The sequence below is a fragment of the Phoenix dactylifera genome, chromosome 1 (assembly GCF_051530095.1).
Source record: "Phoenix dactylifera cultivar Ajwa chromosome 1, Ajwa_hap1_PhDact_Kaust_v1.1, whole genome shotgun sequence".
Taxonomy (NCBI): domain Eukaryota; kingdom Viridiplantae; phylum Streptophyta; class Magnoliopsida; order Arecales; family Arecaceae; genus Phoenix; species Phoenix dactylifera.
Genome location: NC_143190.1, coordinates 803,603 through 825,823, shown reverse-complemented (window position 1 = coordinate 825,823; position 22,221 = coordinate 803,603). Strand labels below are relative to the sequence as shown.

Genomic DNA, 22,221 nt, shown 5'->3' with positions numbered 1-22,221 from the left:
CTTAATCCTGGTTTGATTCATTTAAGTGTAAAACTTTCTGTGCGGTTTTGATCCGCATAGAACCTACTTTGCGTACTTGAATCTGTCTGCATCCTTTTATATGGAAGTTGCCGCATAGAACCTTTTACGTGGAATCTGCCCGCATAGAACCTATTACGTGGAATCTGTCCGCATATATCGTTTCATGTCAAATCTGTCCGCATAGATCATTTTATGCGGACCCAGTACGCATAGACCTTTTTGCAGGATCTTTCCGCATAGTGACGTCTATGCGGAATCTGTCCGCATAGTGACGTCTATGCGGAATCTGTCCGCATAGTGACGTCTATACGGAATGGACCGCATGGGGACTTCTATGCGGAATCCGTCCGCATAGTACATTCTATGCGGAATCAGTCCGCATAGATCATTTTATGCGGACCCAGTACGCATAGACCTTTTTGCAGGATCTTTCCGCATAGTGACGTCTATGCGGAATCTGTCCGCATAGTGACGTCTATACGGAATGGACCGCATGGGGACTTCTATGCGGAATCCGTCCGCATAGTACATTCTATGCGGAATCAGTCCGCATAGTACATTCTATGCGGAATCAGTCCGCATAGGGACTCATATGCGGAATCGGTCCGCATAGGAACGTCTATGGGCCTTCGGTTCGCATAGTACATTCTATGCGCATTCGGTCCGCATAGGGACCGCTATGCGGAATCGGTCCGCATAGTACACTCCTATGCGGTGTCTGACCGCAGAGGTGCGGAGAATCCGTCTTCATAGTACATTCTCTGCGGTATCCGTCGCATAGAGACTCCTAGCAAGGTTCTATGCGGACTGACGCCGCATAGACGGTACTGTGCGGACTGAAGTTTCTAGCGGACTATGCTGGCGTTGTCCGCATAGAACCGTCTATGCGGACGCTTCCGCAGAGAACCTACCATTCTGTCTTGGTCCGCGGAGATCGTGCTATGCGGACAGCATCCGCGTAGAACCTTAGACGCGGGGGCCTTTAGGGCATGGAGAAGAGGAGGCTAGACGGGGCAGAAGCAGCAGCCGAATGAGAATGGGGTGATGGATCGTATCCACTCCATTACATGTTACAGGTCCTCGAACTATTTTATGCAAAGATTGTTCTTCTGATCGAAGTTACCTTTTTTTATTATTCTTTCTATAATCTCATTTTCGGCGCCGGAGATTCTATCACCAGGCCTCTGGGCATCCTTATGTCAGTCACATCTATCAAAATTTCTTTTTAGAATTCCAAATGCTTGAAATTGACTTTCCCCAACATTTATCCAACACCGGATGTAGTTGTGGAAGCCTCAGGTTCATTATGCCATGCAATTCCTAATCAGCCACTTTGGATAAATTAAATGAAGCTTTCGATAAATATGATTAGAAGTATTTTAATTTGATGGACAAGATGGATCAGCTCAATTATCTCTGCCTTCCCTTTTATTTTTTTAGCACGTTTGGTCCAAGTCCTGTTTGAATGCTAATAATTTCAAACAGGTGTTGCATGTAGTGGTGCCATACACTGGGTCAGCCATATATATCCATACCCGCATACAAATGCTAATCACAATCTACACAAAGATACACTAGTAAATAAAATGGCATTTGCTGCTGGAAATTGGATTTGGGGGCCGCTGTCGGCTGAGAAGGAGGAGCTCCGGCGTAAGATGGTGGGTGACGGTCCGTTGGCGGGCGGCGTCCTCCGGGTCCAATTTCCAGCAACAGTTGGCGCTAGAGAAAGGGCCCGAGTTGTGGCCATGAAGTTGAGAAGCAAAAGGGCCTCCAATGCCTCCCAGCGTCTTCCACCAAGTCTTGGACACTCTGCCAGAACTCGCCATCTCCAGCTGACCTAGTTTCCCAAGTTCAGCCGGAACAGTTTAATATCCTGGTGCAGCAGGTTCAAGCCTTGGCCGCAGCCGTCCAAGGCCTGCAACGTGAGGAAGCCCCACCTATGCCGCCTCCGCAGACCTAGGTCCAGCCAGCGCTTCCCCAGGGCCAAAACCTCCACGGCTCCTCGAGGGCCAACAATGAAGAACGATGCTGTCGTCAAGGCTCAGCCCGGGCGTCTCCTTGGAGAGAATTGCCAGGGATGAGCATAGACAGAAGGCCGCAGCTTTCGGAAGCTGAGTCAGCTCCGGACCGTCACGAATCAGAGCAGACTACTGTGGCAATCCCCCAGGTTGGGGAGCTCGACAGGAAGGTCAAGAACCTTGAGCGCCAGATTGAAGCGCTTCACAGTAGGAAGGCAAGGCGCGAGAGCGATTTCGAGTTTATCACCAAGTCCCCCTTCTCCCGCCAGATCGAGGATGAGCCGGTCCCACCGAGGTTCAAAATGCCCCAAGTGGAACCCTACAACGGAACTACTGACCCCCTCGATCATTTGGAAAGTTACTGAGCCCTCATGGCATTGCAAGGGTCCTCGGAGGCTGTGCTCTGCAAGGCCTTCCCAGCGACTCTTCGGGGAACGGCTTGGCTTTCGTTCTCTGGACTGAAACCGAGCACGGTATCCTCTTTTGAGCAGCTCGGCAGGCAGTTCGCCACCAACTTTGCTGCCAGCCGGCGCCAGCGGCGAATATCGGATTCCCTCCTAGACGTCAAGCAAAAGAAGGGGGAATCCCTCAGAGAATACCTTGACCGCTTTACCACCGCAACCTGAGAGGTCCGCGAGCTCGACCAGTCGATAGACATGTCGGTACTAAAGACTGGGGCTCGCTCCTACAGATTCCTCTTCTCCATTGAGAAGAGCTTCCCCGCTGACTTCACTGAAATGCTGGCCCGAGCTCGGAAGTATGCGAAGGCCGAAGAGGCTATCGCCTCCAGGCGGGGCACGACCGAGAGGCCTCAAAGAAGCAGAAAAAGTGCCGTGAAGAGCACGGCTGTCCGAGAAATCGATCCCCCCGCCGAGATAAGAACCTGCCTCGGCTGAGGAGCCCACCTCGACAGCGGGGACAGCTTCGACCAAGGTCCTCGCCTCGACCGAGATCTCCGCCGCGGCCACGAATGTCCTCGGGGAGGTACGAGAATTACACTCCCCTGAATGTTCCCCGAGCAGAGGTCCTAATGGAGATAGAAAGTCGAGACTATTTTCGACCTCCACCCTCGATGCGGGATACCGGAGCTCGGCGCAATCCTAGGAAGTATTGTCGTTTCCACCAGGACCACGGCCACGACACGGAGGATTGCTTCCAACTCCGGGATGAGATCGAGGCGTTTATCTGCCGCGGGGTACTCAACCGGTTCGTGCGGAACCGGCGTAAGAAAAGGAGGCTAGTGGAAAATGCTGCACTGCCCGAAAATCTAAATGACAACGAGCCTATCGCCGGCACCATCAACACCATTGGAGGAGGAAGCTCGGCTGAAGAACTAATTGAGAGAAGGACCCCTCTGAGGCGCCCGCGCACCTCCGAAGCCATCTCATTCTCGGACGAGGACTTGGAAGGAGTTGAGACTCCTCATGATGACGCTGTGGTCATCTCCATGATTGTAAATAAATTTGATGTAAAGCGCGTCCTAGTTGATAATGGAAGCTCGGCACATATTTTGTACTACGATGCCTATCAAAAAATGGGGATGACGGAAAGCCAGCTTCGGAGAATGAATGCTCCATCTGGTCGGATTTACCGAGGATTCGGTCTAGGTCGAGGGCGAGGTCGGCCTTCTTGTCACGTCGGGCTCGCTCCCCGAGAAAGTACTGTAAAGACGGATTTTCTTGTGGTCCGCGTATCTTCGGCCTACAACGCCATTCTTGGACGACCAGGGCTAAATGCCCTCCGAGCTGTGGTCTCGACCTATCACCTGCTTATGCGGTTCCCCACCGACCAAAGAGTAGGCGAAGTTCGTGGGGACCAGGCAATAGCTAAGCGGTGCTACATGGCAACTCACCAAGCAAAGCAACCAGTTAAGGTACCAAGCCAGAAGGAGCTACCGGCCAAAGCACCAACTCAAACGCCAGGTCAGATGCTGCCCATCGAAACCTTGGAAGTGCGAGACGACCTCCGAAAAGGATGGGTAGAACCTGGTGAGCTTCTTACCCAGATTTCGTTACCAGAAAATTGCCTAGAGTTAACCGTGCAGGTCGGCTCCGGCCTGAGCTCCCTTGAAAAAAATTGCCTGATCGAGTTCCTTCGGTCCAATATGGACGTCTTCGCCTGTTCGCCCGCCGACATGCCGGGAATAGACCCTGAGGTCATGATTCATCGGCTCTAGGTGAAACCGACCTGCAGACTTGTGCGACAGAAGAAACGGGGCTCCACCCCGGAACGACAACGAGCGACGACCGAGGAAGTGGACAAATTTCTCGAGGCCGGCTTCATCCGGAAGGTCTCCTATCCAGACTGGCTTGCCAACGTGGTCCTCGTGAAGAAAGCTAACGGGAAGTGGCGCATGTGCGTGGACTACATCGACTTGAACAGAGCCTGCCCAAAGGACAACTTCCCACTCTCCAGCATTGACCAACTCGTAGACTCCACCTCGGGACACCAGTTGCTGACATGCATGGACGCCTTCTCAGATACAATCAAATCCGAATGGCGCCAAAAGACGAGGAGAAGACGACCTTCATCACCGACAGGGGCACTTACTGCTACAAAGTGATGCCTTTCGGGTTGAAAAATGCTGGAGCAACATTTCAAAGGCTGGTCAGCCAAATCTTTAAAAACCAAATAGACCGAAACATGGAAGTCTATGTGGACGACATGCTGGTAAAGAGCCGAACAGCGGAGGACTATGTGGCTGACCTCAACGAGACATTCTTCATGCTTAGAAAGTATCGGATGAAGCTCAACCCTGCTAAGTGCGCATTCAGAGTCACCTCGGGCAAATTCCTTGGCTTCGTAGTTACCCAGCGTGGAATCGAAGCAAATTCCGAGAAGATCCGAGCACTGCAAGAGATGGTGCCACCAAAGACGGTCAAAGAGGTACAGCGGCTCACAGGGCGGGTTACGGCTCTAGGAAGATTTGTTTCCAGGTCGGCCGAGCGGTGCCTCCCATTCTTCACAATCCTCAAGCGACCAAAGAACTTCTTGTGGTTAGAGGAATGTCAGGAAGCTTTTGAAGAGCTTAGGCACCTCCTTGCTTCCTCTCCATTACTCACAAAACCCCAGCATGGTGAGCTCCTCTATTTGTACCTGGCCGTCTCCCCGATTGCGGTAAGCTCGGTCCTGGTCCGAGAAGAGAACAAGCTTCAAAGACCAGTGTATTATGCCAGCCGGGTCCTGATTGGTTTGTATTGTTGGATTTGCATTGTGAGATTTACATCGATGTATTTGGTTTGGCATGTAATGATAGGTGTTGTGGGAAGGGCCTGAATTTAGTCCCATATTAACTAGGCAGCGGAAAGGTCTGTGCCTTATAAGGAGGGAAAACCTCTTTCCTCACGAGGCGCCTTTTGAAGGGCAAAACCGTGCGGGTATCCCCCCGTCAGCGCTGGATGCGCGGGCCGGAAAAAATTCTTCCCGCAGCGCTGGACGCGCAGGCCGGAGTCCCAGAGCGGACGATACCTTGTGGGAGACGCAGGCCATTCTCTGTCGTCAGTTGGTTGGGACTGTGCTGTTGTCGGGTCGGAAGGCCCGCAACAGATGGCGCTAGAAGGAGGGTCGCCCGCACATAGAAACTCTCCCTGGGCCTGGGGGGCTGTCACGGGTAAAACTGGCACAGGACCTTCTCGCTGAGGGGGCTATGTTGTGGAAAGGGCCTGAATTTAGTCCCATACCGACTAGGCAGCGGAAAAGGTCTATGCCTTATAAGGAGGGGAAACCTCTTTCCTCACGAGGCGCCTTTTGAAGGGCAAAACCGTGCGGGTATCCCCCATCAGCGCTGGACGCACGGGCCGGAAAAAATTTCCCCCGTAGCGCTGGACGCGCGGGCCGGAGTCCTAGAGCGGACAATACCTCGTGGGGGACGCGAGCCATTCTTTGTCGTCAGTTGGTTGGGACTGTGCTGTTGTCGGGTCGGCATACCTGCAACAATAGGTTTCCAGTACAAATATATTTGTCTGATGATTATACGTAGTAGATATTGAGAACATGATTATGTGAACAAAGATACTTTGAATTTGAGAGAAATTCATTTTATAAGTGGTAACTGATTTGACAAAAATAATAAGTGGCAGACAAGATATGGTTTGAACTAACCTCGTTATGGGATAGCACCTATGGCCTAACGTATGGGGATAGCCTCTACGAGTTTATGTGTGAGATAGCCTACACAAACTTATGCGTAAAATAGCCTCCACATATTTAAGCGTGGTATAGCGCCTATGGGCTAACGCATAGGGATAGCCTCCACGAGTTTGTGCATGGGATATTCTCAATGGGCTTAAGCATGGTATAGCACCCATAGGCTAATACATGGGGATAGCCTCCATGAGTTTACGTGTGGAATAACACATATGGGCTAATTCATGGGGATAGCCTTAATGGGCTTACCGCGTATAATTTTGTCAGTCTTGGACTGAGTCATGATCTTGATTAGTCCAAAGTTGGAAATTAATCAATAAGAAGCATGAAATCAAGTTAATAAGAAACATATGAAATGATATAAGAAATTGTTGTTGAATAATTAGTTACATTTGAGATATATATATATATATATATATATGTGTGTGTGTGTGTGTGTGTGTGTGTATACTTTTTCAAAATGATGATAATGAGAACTTATGTGCATGTTATTTGTATGAGCTTTCCGAGTATTGATACGATATTCATTTTTTCTGATTTTGCTAATTGATTATTTTTTTATTACTTATAGTGTAGCGGTTTGAGATTCTTACTGGGCTATAAAGCTCACAACCCTTTTTTTCTTTTTCTTTTCAGAGTTGCGGAGTACAAGTAGCTTAATATTTGACTATAGTTACTTGGCTATGAATGAGATTATATGGAAAAGGGACGAATAGATATAGCATCACTGCTACAGATGGGATGATTAAATTCGGTAATTAGATCAGTTTTATTGTTTATTATGAATTAAGATTATTATTGTTCACGGATATTGAGGTTGTGATAAATTTTTTAGACCTAGCATATTTTCTATGGCTCTGCCCTAGGGCGTGTGTGGCTATGTTACGTGGTCGACCTAAGTGATGGGTTTGAGGCATGACATGTAATGCATGGGAAGGTCTCATGGTAGCAATCAATTATTTTTGTGCATGGAGGACTTGGATCAAGGGTGACAGCCATCTCATGGAAAAAGTTAGACATCAATTCTAGAGGCTGGATAATGTCCCTAAACATGCGATGCATATCTATAGGGTAGATAACAAAGTATCTAATTGGTTTGCTAGCTACGTTGTCTCCTCGGGGAGGAGTTTTTTTTATAGACTATAAGTTATCCTACCGAACTCAAATTTGTTGTATGCTGATCTTTCAGAAAAAACCTAGGCTTTTCATATTTTTAAAATAACAACACTAACTCATAGCTATCACAGTTCATGCAATCCTTTCGCAAGATGCGAAAGATTCTATCAAGTATACATGGGGTTTGATGATCTATGTCACAACCGGAAGATCAATCCTAGCCATCTATACTGTATAAACTTCAAAGATCCGAAGCATTAGCACAAATCTTGAGGTGCTGCCAAGATTTAGAATGCTATACCCCTTTCACATTCCTCGCCACTTTGATGCCCGGATGGAGAAACAGGGGAGATGATTTTAAGACTCCCGTTCGCCATCCGCTCCGCCCTTCCCTCCCCTTCTCTCCCTCTCCACCGCCGGCCAATCCGCTCTCCTCCGGCCTCGGCCCTCTCCTCCTTGCCGCCAAGACCCCGCCAAGAAATCCCTCTCTTCCTCCGCCCCCTCGCCCACTCCGCCGCCCGCTCCGACCTCGATGCCTTCCGCCGCTGGGCCAAATCCCTTGCCCTCACCGCCGCCCCCGGCATCGCCGCCGCCGCTGACGGTGGCCCCGACGCCGATCACCTCATCCGAGAGCTCTCCTGGCTGGTCCAGGACGCCACCTCTGAGCCCGAGGTCGGCGACGAGGTTCGCCTGAGGGTCGGACTGGAGGAGCTCTACCGCCTATGGAGGGAGAGGATCGAGAAGAGGAGGCCGTTCCAGTACTTGGTCGGGTGCGAGCACTGGAGGGATTTGGTTTTGGTGGTGAGGGAGGGAGTGTTGATACCGAGGCCGGAGACGGAGTTGCTGGTGGATATGGTGGCGGAGGTGGAGGGGTTCCAGGAGGGATTGTGGGCTGATATGGGGACTGGGAGTGGCGCCATTGCCGTGGGGATTGGGCGGCTCTTGGGGGTGAGAGGGAAGGTTTTTGCAACGGATTTGAGCCCGGATGCGGTGGAGGTGGCGAGGTTTAATGTGGAGAGGTATGGTTTAAAGGTCAGTGTTTGTGGGTTGTGGTTTTCTGCTTTCTGTTTGGGCTTTCAGTATGCCAAAAAAAAAAACTTCTTTTTTCTCCATTCTGCAATTGACTAATTGTATGAATATCATGGTAAAGATTATTATCTTGTTGTAGAACTAAATAACGGGAACAAACTACCAAAAAAAAAATCTGCTTTTCTTTCCTGCGGGGCAATGGAAGGAGCTTTCATAGTTAAATTGCTGTAGAACTGGAATGAATATGTTAGATGAGAGGGTCATTGCGAAGTAAATCACCTTTAAATGTCTGCTGGCATAGTTCTAATCGTTGAATATTTAGTTCTGAATTGATTGATATTTTGGGTGGAAAAGTAACTAATGAAAGAATGAAGTACCTGATCACTTATTCTGCTGTTTGTCATGGATGCTAGATAGATCGGATCTCTATTCCCCCTGTTTTCTGTTTCCTGCTTAGCTATGGTTCAATAGTGGCACGGTTTGCGGTTATTTCATCATCACTCCACTTATTTTGCTCTTTTTAATAAGTGATGTAGTCATATTTCTAAGTTAGTGGCTCCAACAATGTCTTACTTTTAGCTCCAGTATCATTCATCGCCAAATAATTACCCCAAAACTGAGAAAAAAAACATGTATTCCCAAGATGTTGAAAAACTCTAAACAAACCTTTTATGCATGAAACGTAGGGGAAATTATAACCTTAATTTCATTCTGTGCTCTTCTCCCAATCAGATATAACATTAGGAAATTTGGGGATAAAGGTACTAGAAATAAATCCTTAGTTTAAGAAAGAAAAATTCCAAATACCCATGAATAATATGTGTGATGACTGGTGAGGCCCATAGGTGTGTGATCTTGGGATTAAAGCAGAAATCAGGGCATGTGTATTGCACATCAGAATGTAGGGAGCCACCCATAATATATACCACCATATAACCTAATAATTGCAACTAACTGTGGCATTCAAATATAATGTGCTGTTAAGTAGACATCTGCACCTTGCAACCCACTTCCTTGGTCATAGACTGGAGGCTTACATAAATAAGGGGAATTCATATATTTCTTTTGAGTGAAAGCATTCGTATATTTCTTGAAGATTCCATTTTCTTAAATTATCTCATAATTTGCTCCTTGGGCCTGAATTTTTCTTGTTTGCATTTAGGATAAAGTTGAGATAAGAGAAGGACCATGGTTTGAACCTCTTCAAGATGTCAAAGGCAAGCTTGCAGGATTGGTCAGTAATCCTCCATATATACCAAGCAGTCATATATCTGGACTACAAGCTGAAGTTGGCTGGCACGAACCAAGGCTGGCTCTAGATGGAGGCAAGGATGGCACTGATTACCTTCTTCATCTTTGTGAAGGATCTGCTTCGGCACTAAAGCCTGGCGGTTTCTTTGCTTTCGAGGTAATACATCTTCCAACTTTGATTTCGTTATCTTTTCTGCAACATAGAAATCCTTCCTTTTCTTTTTTTATGGTTAATAATATGTAGGTCTTAATTACTAGGGTTTGTGTAATTTAGTCCAACTTGTCGAATCTATCAAATATATTGTAGTTTTAGTATGAGGGGCCCTGGGAGCTAAAAATGATGTCCATAACTGCAGTATGAAGGCTTGTATATATGACAAAATCAACATGACTGCATTCGTCTTTGATGAAGTGCAACTCATATTGGCACCCAAAGTATGGCATATTTATACAATATCTCAGTTCAGTGGTAGCCCAATATTTGGCTTCCACAAGTGGACATGCTATCCTGCTTTGATCTTTGCTCTTCTTTTTTGTTGGTAAAATAGCCATCTGCGGTAAATGCTCCTTGACTTTGATGCCAACCCCCCAACCACTTGTGTCATCTTGCTCCGGGCCACAGGATGTATGCCTCATCACTCACATTTCTGTATAAATAAAGATTCCCTGCCTTCATGTGAATCTCTGAATAGTACTCTTCGGTAGTTTTGAGCAAGTTATTTGATACAAGAACACTGCTTTGGTTGTGGTTTTGATCAGGGGAACAGTAGTCAGTCTGTGATATGCACCTGTAAGTGTTATCCTGCTGGGGATTCCTAAATGAGAACATCTTTCATCCTTCCTGTAATTCCTGTGCTATTCTATCATCTTTAGTAGCCTTTTAAGGTATAATTGGAAATTAAAATCAGATCAGATTTCTTCAAGTCCAGTCTTTGCTCAGATGGGTTCTGATACACATGCTGCACTGGCCATAACATTTGAGCTTTTATTTCTGAAAAAGATTTTGCACTTGTTTTGCAGACATTGAATACGTTAAAGCTGGCACTCATGTCTCATTCTATAGCCTTCTGAAACTTTGTGCTTTATCCTGAAACTCTCACATATCAACCTGTATTTTAATAACATATAAAATAAGACTGAACAGTGGAAATATTTGTCTCTAGTCACCAGATTAGACAACCACTTGGAAGGGGTGCCATTCATTAGCATAGTAAAATTAGCTGTTCGGATATTCTCCAAGACTCCACTGATCAATTATTAAAAGGGCTTCATCAGAAGCTTGTCACATCCTATACCATGTTTTTCATCGATATTAGTGGCCTGGATTTTCATATATCCAAGCATACATTATGAAAAAGCCATGTGAAGTCCGTTACATCTTCATGCAGAACAGTGCAGAAAAACCAATCAGTCCTGGCACACTTCCATGATATAGGATAATCACATTCTCATCAAACTCCATTTCTGATTCTTAATTTGTCTGCGGTATTCCAACATTTTATGCTGGGCAAGACTGAGTGTTTCGTAATGTATATCTTGCTGAATACTTTTATAGAAAAATTGGGCCAGGTGAATGCTTTTGATGCCGCTGTGGTGGATTTACCTTTCTTGGCACATTGCTTTGTGTAACTACTAAACTTCAGTGCTGCTGATCTCTTATCTCCATGAATGCGGAAAATTTGCGCAATATTCTGATACTTCTCTTTCTGTTGCAGACAAATGGTGATAAGCAATCTGAGTTTATTGCAGATTTCATTAGCACAATGTGGGGGAATTTCTTTGAAAATGTAGAGACTGTATTAGACTTTGCAGGAATCAAACGTTTTGTGACCGGGGTTCGCAGATGAATATCGGCCATGTAGAAGATATTTCAATTCATCACAAGCCCTGGCTGCTATAGAAAGTTTGGAGGTGCTAGTTTGTACAATAAACTAGATCCTTCGTAGGCTTTTTGCTTTCAAGTCTGATAGGATTTATGAAGACATTAGTATGGGATACATATATTGCTCCTGCTAACAAGCTTCTCAAGGGCAGTGGTTAAACATATAATCAATGGATTTGATATTTCAGAACCTGTCTCTCTTCTTTTCCTTTCCTTTTGTGATATAATGAGTCTATTTTGTTCTTAAATTGCGTCCTAATGCACGAGGCTTCTATTGTTGTGGGTTCTGAGGAGAATTAGATATATATAGTTTTACCATTGTGTCGAAAGGCCGTTTCTATATTTTAAAACTATGATATTTAGGTCACCTTATCATTGAGTCAGAATCCACCCTCTATAAGTCCTTTCTTTAAGAATAACTATACCATTTTTTTGGGACATTTAATGTACAGAAAATGATGAGACGAGGATATAATCCAATGCCTACCAGTGTTTGGTACCAATTTCACGTCTACCCCTGTTTTGTACCAATTTCACAACGACGACGATAATAACAAGTACAACAATTTTAACGGTGACAATGATAATAGCTACAACAACTACAATGATGATGATGACTATATATATTACATGTGCCACACTAAACACTACAAGAGGGTGGCTCCGTCCGTGATACGAGACCGACGACGGCTAAAGCATCATTTGAAGCGAGAGAACAAGAGATCAATGATATTAGTTGCAAAAGGACCAAGAAGCATGCTGTAGCTACAAATTATCTAACAGCCCAAGCAAACCCTTCAACAGACTCACTAGTTGTTTGGTGTCACTGCATAGGTCACATCTCGGGTCCAAATAATGGCCAGAAATGACTATATTTTCCAGAGTGATTTTTGGAGTCCTAGATTGATCCTTACAAAAGTAGTTAGCTAGGCTCAGGAATATATGAATGCAGCTCTCTCGGAGGTGTCCTGGACAACCGGAAAAATTTATGGCTCTTCCTTTGCAAACTTTGCGTACAATTTTTTTTCACTTGGGAGCCACCGCTCCCTAGTTTTCTCAAGATTAATTTTAATGATAGTATCCAGAATAGAGATGAGTGAGGCAGAGCAAGCTTTGTTATTAGTATAACCATTTTTTTTTGGTAACAAAACTTATCTCTTAGTATAACCATTTTTTTTCATTAAATCAAAACTTATTAAACCATTCTAGAGTAAACAAATCTATGAGAATCAGAAAATAAAATATATGAAAAATCATGAGGAATATCTATCACAGCAATTCATAAAATAGTCACAGTATGATTGGCCACATATGTCACCATCCAGTTCGCAGTACTATTTGTTTATATATAAACATGTATCACCTCAAACAAATGTAAAAATGCTCTCATTCTCCAACGGCCATGAATCAATATATGGAGGCTAGTATCTATATTTGATGAACTCGATAACCATCGTGCCAAAGAATCCTCCTCCAATATAATGTAAGAAGCATTTAACTATTTTGTAGTATATATCAGGTATTTTCATGCAGCATGCAACTTAGTCATGGATACTGTTACTGTAGTCTCAAATAACGTAACACGCCTGCTCTGCCATGGATGCATCGCAAACGTCATAGCATGACCATTAAATCCTTACTCCACCCGCTTGGTCTCCTACCATTGCTGTGGTCAAAGAAAGAAGAATGGAAATGCCTTGCCCGTTTTTCAGTTTATTTCGTTTCCTTTTTTTTATTTGTTGGATGTTTACTTTGTTTCCGCTCTTAGCCGCCCCTTGACTCTTCACACATCAGCGTGCACAAATCTCAAACTCCATTCTCACAATTCAGCAAATCAGATTTTAACACGAACTACCGTACCACGTGGCATGCGCTTAGCGGAAGAGCCCTGCTGTTGCGTGCCCTAGTTCCTGAGGTCGTAACGCACTTACCAACCCTTTTTTTTTTTTTGGGTGACAGAAGTAAATGGCCTTTAATGGTCTCGGAGGGACGTATAACTAAAGAAACCAAGTATTAATATTAGCTCCATTCGATCAATTTACCATTTTAACCTTTTCCAATACTTATTTTCGACCGTTGATGTTCCTAGCGGACGGCTGATCTTATTCTACCCGAACGATATCCCAGCAAATACAGTAAATTATAATGGTAAAATAGTCTACTCGAAAGAATAAAATACTAAGGGTAAGACGAATTAGTCGTGGAATGCGCTTGAGACCTAAGAGTAGGCCTTGCGATCGCTGAAGGGGCTTCTCGCCTCTTCCTCACCCCAAGGGATCTCTCTGCCGATTATTCGAAGCCTTATAAAGAAATCCTAGCTTTGATTGGGGAAGGAGGGGAACCCTAGAAATTAGATCATGGCGCACGCTGTAGGAGCTCAGGTCAGTAGATACCACTCCGACCTCGGCTTTGATCCCTCCGATTTTTTGGTTTTTTCTTTGAAGTTTTGGTATTTTTCTCTTGTTTCTATTTCATTCTGATCTATCCAGAGCTCTCTCTGATGTTGGGATCGTTCGCAGGTCTCCCTATCGGTGCCGGTTCGAACCGATGTTTCTCTGAGGAAATCCGGATTGAAGGTAATTTTTTTTGACGCTTCGTGATATCGTAATCGGTTTTTTATTATGATTTCTTGTTCTTTTATGCGTGTGATGTCATAGTATTGGATCAAAAAGTGGTTTTGTTTGGGTTTAATGCGTGCTTGGCTTCTGTCGTGGTGAAATATGATGGTAGAAATCCACTTGATGCCAGCTCCGCATCACAATTTTAGATTTATCTTATTTGATTGGACATGTGGTTTATAGATAAAAGACAGTCAATTGCATTGCAAAGTGTGACCTTGTGACCTTTTTGTGCACATTGATTCAATAGTGATATCCAGATGGAAATAAGGCAACAGTGGCTGTGATCTTCTATGGATACTAGTTGGGAAGGGTGTTTTGTTCTCTCCTATAGGGCATTTATCAACAAGAAAATAATAAAACCTTTTATTCATGAATCTACAATTGGTATTGATTTGGAGAATTTTCAGATTTTCTTGAATTCTTTCATGCGAAGCTTTTTTTTTTCTCTCTCTATCTCATACTTATCTAGCTTTATCCATATGATAGTCAATCATGATACCAATGGAGTGAGCATATTTGCTTCCTATGTGGTTTATCACCTTAGCTTCTGAAGGAGAGGAAACTACTAAATGCTTTCTTATTTTGCCTTGTGTTTCTACGTAGTTCTATTTCTGATCCCTTCTGTTCCTCTGAACTTTGATGATTCTGGAATTAGATTGTCGAGGTAGAGCAGTATGATGTGTCACAATTAGGAGGAGGAACTTTTTAAATGTTACATGTGAGTTACTTCTAATTATGAGGAAAGAATAGAGATTGTTTTCATATTCAAATTGGAATAGAAAGGTTTGAATAATGAAGCTTTTTTTTAAAAAAAAAAGAACATATAGAATGCAAATTTAGTGAAAATATTAGTAAAAATGAGGCCTTATTTAAAATTAATGGCAGAGCAAATTCTTTAGGTCTGGATTTATCCTATAAAAGAATGGAGTTGACGACAATTTTTTTTGATATGGAGTGGAGTTGATGGACAAAAGAAATGCTTTTGAGGGTGTAATGTGATTACCATTTGCCTTAAGGATGTAATATCAAACTTGAAAGGCAGCAATAGGGAAATCCTTGTTTGGTTAGGATATTGGCCAATTTTAAACATGCATAAAACGAGCATTCTGAAGTATAAGAGTGTCTACTGCCAAAGATTGTTGCATCAAAGAGGATACATTAGTGAATGATTGATTGACAGGGTGCAACATTTGCATGATGACTACAGAATTCCCTTATCACAAGAGGGCCCTGATATGTCTAGGATCAGGAAAAAGAAACCATAGGGCTTTAGACCTAGTTGATAATATGGAAGATGCCAGGATGGATGTAAAGGAAAAAAATGCCCGAGGGTGTAAATCAATGGCAAAAAGGATTTAAGTGACTTGTTTCTTATGGTTAATGTGGACTTCCTGGCATTATCCTAAGGTAAATTCCTCATCAATCTTAAATCATAGACCTATTGTATCTCTCATTATGTTTTTAATTGCTCCTATGTTTTATCAGATTTCAGCTTAATTACTTCTGAGCCATCCAATGACGTACCATTCTTTGGATCATAATTTTCCACAATTTGACTTTAGAGTTACATGCCTGTTTGCAGATTGTCTTAGATGCAATTACTTTAGATGTTTAATTTTCTTTTCTTTGAAGTGATTCATTTCAGTGAGAACAAATTCTATTGTTTTGAGCCAATCATAAAAGACGACCCTTCTATAATCAAATTAAGTTTCCAACAGAACCTGTATCTAACATGTGGAGCTCAAATATTAGTTTTGCTGATCATTCTAGGAAACATTTTATTTAAATATGCTTGATCTCTTATATATTATGATCTTTCATTTTAATCCATAAGGATATACTTTTACATCTTTTCCTCTTTCCATGTACATTGGTGGACCTGGTGCTAAATGACTTGCAGACAGAGGCATTATATTGGTTTTATTTTATGTGTAGAAACATTTGTTGTTAAGATTGTTAAGGCCTTTACACATACTTTTGGTTTTCTGTTCTGCTTTCAAAATGCTTTATGCGACTCAGCCTCACTGTGGTTCTCACTTGTTCTATTGTATTTCAGGGTCGCAATAATCTTAGCTTCCACAATAACCTGTGGGTGCCGTTTACATCTTTAGATTTAGGAAGCAACAATGTACAATCAAAACACCAGTTCAAGGTCGTATGTATGTCCATACAACAAGCCAGCAGAAGTAAAGTTGCAGTTAAGCCTTTAGAGCTTGAGAATGCTCAAGGGCCACCTCTCAACCTGTACAAACCCAAGGAACCTTACACAGCAACAATAGTCTCAGTTGAGAGACTTGTTGGCCCAAAAGCCCCTGGGGAGACGTGCCATATCGTTATTGATCATGGAGGCAACGTCCCTTACTGGGAAGGGCAAAGCTATGGGATCATTCCTCCTGTGAGTATTATTTTAGAGTCCAATTTCTAGAAATCTATATTCTTGCAAATAATGCCTGTGATGAGAAGTTTAAATTCGCATTGTCAATATGTCAAGTGATGCAAAACTTCTCTGTTTTTTCTTTTTTAGTTTGTCTCATTTCTTTTATGGTTGCAATACTAGTTGACTGCTGCCATTACTATTGTCACTTTTGCATTTATTAATTTGTCTCAGCGCCCTTTTCTAATCCTTGTGCTCTCTTTGTGCCCTTTTCTTGTTCTCTTTATTATCTTGATTTTGGTGATGATCTCATGTCTTCTTCGTTTGCTTAATATGATCTGTGCTTTTCTTCGGTAGCTGCTTCTATAATTTGCATACTGCTTTGAAATTAAAGAAAGAAGAAAATAGTTGTATCGATGCATCTTCTGCATTTTGCTTGTTCGCATGTTTATGCCCCTCCATTTGATCATTAGAGTAAAAGCTAGGCAAGGCTAAACAGGTTTCCGGGTATCTAAAAGTTCTATTGGTGGTTATTGTTGAAAAAACAGCAAGAAAAACACATGTAAAAGTACATTTCACTTCAATAAGAAACATAATATATGATATAAAGCATTCTATTGGTACTTCATTATGTGTTCTCCCTTGAATATTGCATTCTTTGTAAGACATTGTGAGAAAACAGCAAGAAAAACACATTTAAAACTATGTTTCGCTGCAATCGGAAATATAATACACAATATAAAGTATTCTTGTGGTCCTTCATTAAGTTCTTTCTTGAATATTGCGTGTTCTTTTTAAGACATTGTGATTTTTTAATCCTCTAGTTATACGTTTATAAATCAATATTCATTTCTATTGTACAGGGTGAGAACCCAAAGAAACCTGGATCTCCTCACAATGTTCGACTTTATTCGATTGCATCAACAAGGTACGGAGATTCATTTGATGGAAAGACAGCCAGTTTATGTGTCCGCCGTGCTGTCTACTACGATCCTGAGACAGGAAAAGAGGACCCTTCAAAGAATGGTGTTTGCAGTAATTTTCTCTGTGACTCAAAGCCAGGAGACAAGATTCGGCTCACAGGTACAATGTAAATCCAGAAAAAGAAAAACCAAGAAAAAACTTAGATGCATATGTGCCAATTCAAGGTGAAATACTTCCATGAATTCTAGATTGGTAGCTCTCATGTGTTTTAAAACTTAACCCTGTGCATTCACAATAAAAGCAAAATCATACCTTAATCATAAATCCTTTGTTCCACATGTTTGGGGATGGCAACAAAACGTGCAGGGATATATAATGTACTGTTACATATGTATATACATACTTTTGTGGGGTAAATGTCTATGTGAGCATGTTACTATATATGAAGTGAATATCCAGATGTTTGCCTTATATTATGTTTCAATGACCAGTGTTCTGCTGGCTATTAAATCTCTGGCTATGGAAAAACCTGAAGTGATGACTTTGTGTCATTACTAGTTTTTTGCCTGTAGATTAATTTTATAGCTATCCGAAAAGGAGCGAAGTAAAAATTTCATGGGCGAAGCTTCTCCATGGTTGAACATTTTTTTAACTTTTTCAAAGAGGATAAGAGTCAAAATGGAGTTGGCCTGATTTTCACAGTGCTTAGGATATGATGATTCACAGAGTTAACGGTTATTCTATCACTATTCCTCAAATGTTTAAACAGCTTTTTCTCAATGTTTTGCATCACATATAACCTTGGACCTGTTCTTCTTTCTTGATTCTCTAGTTATGTGCCATAATTTAGCATGTATTTGCAGGTCCCTCAGGCAAAGTGATGCTCCTACCAGAGGATGACCCAAATGCCACTCATATCATGATAGCCACAGGGACTGGGGTTGCTCCATACCGTGGGTACCTTCGGCGCATGTTCATGGAAGCTGTACCAACATACAAATTTGGTGGCCTAGCATGGCTTTTCCTTGGGGTTGCAAACACTGACAGCCTTCTCTATGATGATGAATTTACCGGCTATCTTCATGACTATCCTGACAACTTCAGGTCTAAGATCTCTCCATTCAATGTTTTCATTTGTGTTGAATTACTTAATTCTCAAATTGCATCTCACATGAAATAAAATCAGGTACGACAAAGCCCTTAGCAGGGAACAGAAAAACAAGAGCGGGGGAAAGATGTATGTTCAGGACAAGATTGAGGAGTACAGTGATGAAATTTTCAAGCTTTTGGATCGAGGTGCACATATCTACTTCTGTGGTCTGAAGGGGATGATGCCTGGGATCCAGGACACACTAAAGAGAGTTGCAGTGCAGAGAGGGGAGAACTGGGATGAGAAGCTCTCCCAGCTTAGGAAGAAAAAGCAATGGCATGTTGAGGTTTACTAGAAAAGGCTGGAAGGTGGTAAACAAATAAGGGCATGGCTGCCGGATCAAGCATAGTTAGATGACATATCTTCCCTGATGTCATGTGATTTCAGTCGCATTTATTGCTTGCTGCTCATTCACTGATGCAGAAAACCCATGTAGCATATGTTAGGATGCATAGAGAGCTATTGGGGCAGTTTACTGCAGCATTGTTACTCCATTTGATGCGACAAATGGACCTCTACTTAATCCATCAGCAATTTATGACTTTTAGCCATTCTTATTTTAGAACTCTGTTCCCCAGACATCTTTAGTATTGGCAAAGGAGATTGCCTCTTATTTGTGAGATTTGTGTTCTTGTTCCTCAGTTCTAGAGACTATGGAGAAAGAAGTTGGGAGTAATTTACTCTTATGTTACTGGACTCGCAGATTGTGCTGTTGTATGTTTGACATCATTCTTAGAGCAGCTGCACTAACCCCATTAACCTCTTCTTTGTTTTTTATTTTAAGGTGGATTTCATATGTGCAGCATCTTAAGGTTCATTGACATGATCAACGCAGCAACTAGCTCCACACCAAACACAAACCTACTTGCCTCTGCAGAATTCTATATTTGAGGAAAGCACAGGAACCATCCATCCTTGTCGTCCGAGAATGGAGCAGCTTTGTCGCAACGATGAAGATAAGACATGATTAACTGAAGCAGAAAACCTCAAAAGGATTCCTAACCATAACCACAGAGCCATGCCTCAACTTTGTCAAATAAATTAGTTCATCAGCAGCCCTTTTCTTTGTCAATACATTCCTTTCTTGTCTCCAGGCAAATCCCTTGTCACAGCATTCACCTGGAACATATAGGTCTTTCTGCTGCAACCTTCCGCAATGAATCCTAGTCCCTTTTCTTTTGCACTAGAGTACTTGGACAACTATGATGCTGACTGTATTAGGTAACAGTTAACAATGACGGACGAGTCTTTGGAGCTTGTTACAGTATGCGACTCGCGCCGGAGTGGCATTTACCTCCCATCGGCCTGCTAAAATTTTGGGTGGTTGTGCACAAGATTCTCATGCTGAATGGCTATCTGGTCCGATGTGCGACCTCGGAGGTTGGTTGCTTTTGGTTTGTATGGCCTGGTCTTTAGATCAATTGTAATTGACTTGACTTGGCTTGATTGTATTAAGGGGTTGTAGAGTATATTGGAGGTTGGTTGCTTTTGGTCTGCATGGCCTGGTCTTTAGGTCAGTCGTAGTTGACTGACTTGGCTTGATTGTATTAAAGAGTTATAGAGTATATTCTGGTTGCCATCTCAATTATGAGCCGGACGAATTCAGTCATGCCACATCATCATGATTATTTTATATCACATAATGCTGAAATACACTTCCCTTGTTGAGCTGCTCTCTTATAACCTCCGTCTGCCAATTAATCTACTTAACTCGTTCCTAGTTCTACATCAAGCAATGTAGTGATTAGGGCCAACTTAATCATATGGTTCGTTTTGTCCAAGCAATGGGTGATGAGATCATGATCGAAAGATGTGGACTTGTATCCCACTTAGCAACTCCATTTTTGTTTCTGGACAAAAGGGATCCATTCCATGTCTGAAAGTAGCTTAATCAGCAATTTTTTTTCTTTTTGTAAAACAAAAGAGTGCAATTTTACTGTTTCACTGCTATTATATCTTGTTTCCATGGGTTCAGCATTTGGACGGTGAACATTGATTAGCTCCACAATCGCTGCACCGTCATCCAGCCAGCATCATAGCTAGCTAGCACGCGCATCACGTGTGCACTTCACCGCATGCTCCCTTTCCTCGCTGGGTATTGAGAGCTTTCATCAATTGATGCCGTTAAATCAACAATCACATGAGGAGTGGGGTTTTGGTTGGACCACATTTTTATTGGTTGTGCTTCGTGGGACCCCAAGCTACTGGATTAGAATATTATTCACCTTCATAAGCCTCCTTTTTTTTTTTCTTCTATTTCATTCTTCTTCTCCTCCTCCTCTCTCTCTCTCTCTCTCTCTCTCTCTCTCTCTCTCTCTCTCTCTCTCTCTCTCTCTCTCTCTCTCTCTCTCTCTCTCTTCTTTTCTTTTAAAACTTTTTTCTTTCTTTCTTCTCCTTCTTCTTCTTCTTCTTTTTTTAAGTATAGCTGAGTCTGGTTATTTGATCAACACTTTGGACTTGATTGGTTTATGAAATGATTAGATTATTTAAGCTAAATCTGAGTATTTCTCTTGTTGCTTGTCCAATTAAACAACTTGAGTTAAACTAAGTGGGTCTTTGGATTGCACAATGAGTCTAGTTATTTTCATTGCCGACAATGCATTTCCACATAGATGTCCAACTTTGAACTTAGGCTGATCAAAGAATTATTGCATATCTAGCTTCCGGATTCCTTCTCTCCTTTATTTCCACATCGTAGTGGATTTGTTAGGATGGGCCCCTTTATGCACCATTGTTGATTCCAATTAGAACCTTGATTAATTCCTTCTTTAATCCTTTTGGGTTCTTCGTGTAGGTCCTCCCAAATTACTAATATTTTTTCTTGGCATATTCTCTTCCTCTTACAACAGTGGGATTGTTTGGATGCTTTGATCTAGTAAAATATAGAGGCTTAATATTCATATCTAAAGGTTAGATTATGGCAACTATCACAGTCATGCAAGATGATTGCTTGCAAACTTTAACCTTCTCCGGGCTGTCATCTGTCAACTGGTCACCCACCAAAAAAAATGGAGGAAGGAGATTATTGCAGACATTAACATTGAAAAAAGGGGGAGTAGTCAACCACCATCCTCTTCTTTTAGAGGTCCCTTGGTGGGACATGGTTTAGCTTGCAGATTAATAGAAGCTTGTAAATAAGATAACACCATATGATAGGCATCAAATGATTTAAATAGATCAGGTGTTCCATGAATTGATTGGTGCCTGCAGCTTTATTTAATTCGCAAGGTTGATCAAGAAAAACATTATAGACCTTTCTGGGTATATCATGATGTTGGGCGTTGGTCAATACAAAAAAAAGAAAAAATTGATTACGATCAGAAGTGCTAGCCTATCAGGTGGAGTCAATGTTGAATTTCAGCTCATTCAACATCTCTTTAGAGTAAACACTCAATCTATTATTTAAATTTGAGCAAGATAACCACATATTTATTTTTTTTAATTTGCATATTAATTTAACTAAACTTTAAAAGGCAATTGATATAGCTCATCTTTGTCCAAGTCAATATCATATTGATATAACTTACCCATTTTCACAAGTAGCTAAAATTGAAGTTACAAGTGTAGGTTCAAGCCTAGATTTAAGATAGGCTTTGTATTCCAAAAACAAATGTTTCCATCATACTTTAACTTATTAATTTTCTTCCTTGATCTTCACATGTGGATCTACAAGACCATGAGGTATGTTT

At 42.4% G+C, this 22,221-nt stretch overlaps 2 protein-coding genes across 2 annotated transcripts; both read left to right on the top strand.

The window, feature by feature from the left end:
* Positions 1–7,586: 7,586 nt before the first annotated feature.
* On the top strand, positions 7,587–11,655 carry LOC103712136 (RNA methyltransferase family protein). Its single transcript, XM_008798564.5, has 3 exons — positions 7,587–8,333; positions 9,493–9,738; positions 11,297–11,655. Exons 1-3 carry the CDS (start codon positions 7,653–7,655, stop codon positions 11,426–11,428), a joined length of 1,059 nt encoding a protein of 352 aa, XP_008796786.3. The 5' UTR covers positions 7,587–7,652; the 3' UTR covers positions 11,429–11,655.
* Positions 11,656–13,643: 1,988 nt separating this feature from the next.
* Positions 13,644–19,228, top strand: LOC103711376 (ferredoxin--NADP reductase, root isozyme, chloroplastic). The gene is made up of 6 exons (XM_039114593.3): positions 13,644–13,844; positions 13,983–14,039; positions 16,141–16,479; positions 17,322–17,541; positions 18,246–18,486; positions 18,569–19,228. Exons 1-6 carry the CDS (start codon positions 13,821–13,823, stop codon positions 18,825–18,827), a joined length of 1,140 nt encoding a protein of 379 aa, XP_038970521.3. The 5' UTR covers positions 13,644–13,820; the 3' UTR covers positions 18,828–19,228.
* Positions 19,229–22,221: the final 2,993 nt, after the last annotated feature.

Coding starts and splice junctions, on each gene's coding strand:
- LOC103712136 (XM_008798564.5), top strand. CDS start 7,653: ATGATTTTAAGACTCCCGTTCGCCATCCGCTCCGCCCTTCCCTCCCCT. Junction 8,334..9,492: donor TGGAGAGGTATGGTTTAAAG/GTCAGTGTTTGT, acceptor GTTTGCATTTAG/GATAAAGTTGAGATAAGAGA. Junction 9,739..11,296: donor GCGGTTTCTTTGCTTTCGAG/GTAATACATCTT, acceptor TTTCTGTTGCAG/ACAAATGGTGATAAGCAATC.
- LOC103711376 (XM_039114593.3), top strand. CDS start 13,821: ATGGCGCACGCTGTAGGAGCTCAG. Junction 16,480..17,321: donor GCTATGGGATCATTCCTCCT/GTGAGTATTATT, acceptor TCTATTGTACAG/GGTGAGAACCCAAAGAAACC. Junction 18,487..18,568: donor GACTATCCTGACAACTTCAG/GTCTAAGATCTC, acceptor AAATAAAATCAG/GTACGACAAAGCCCTTAGCA.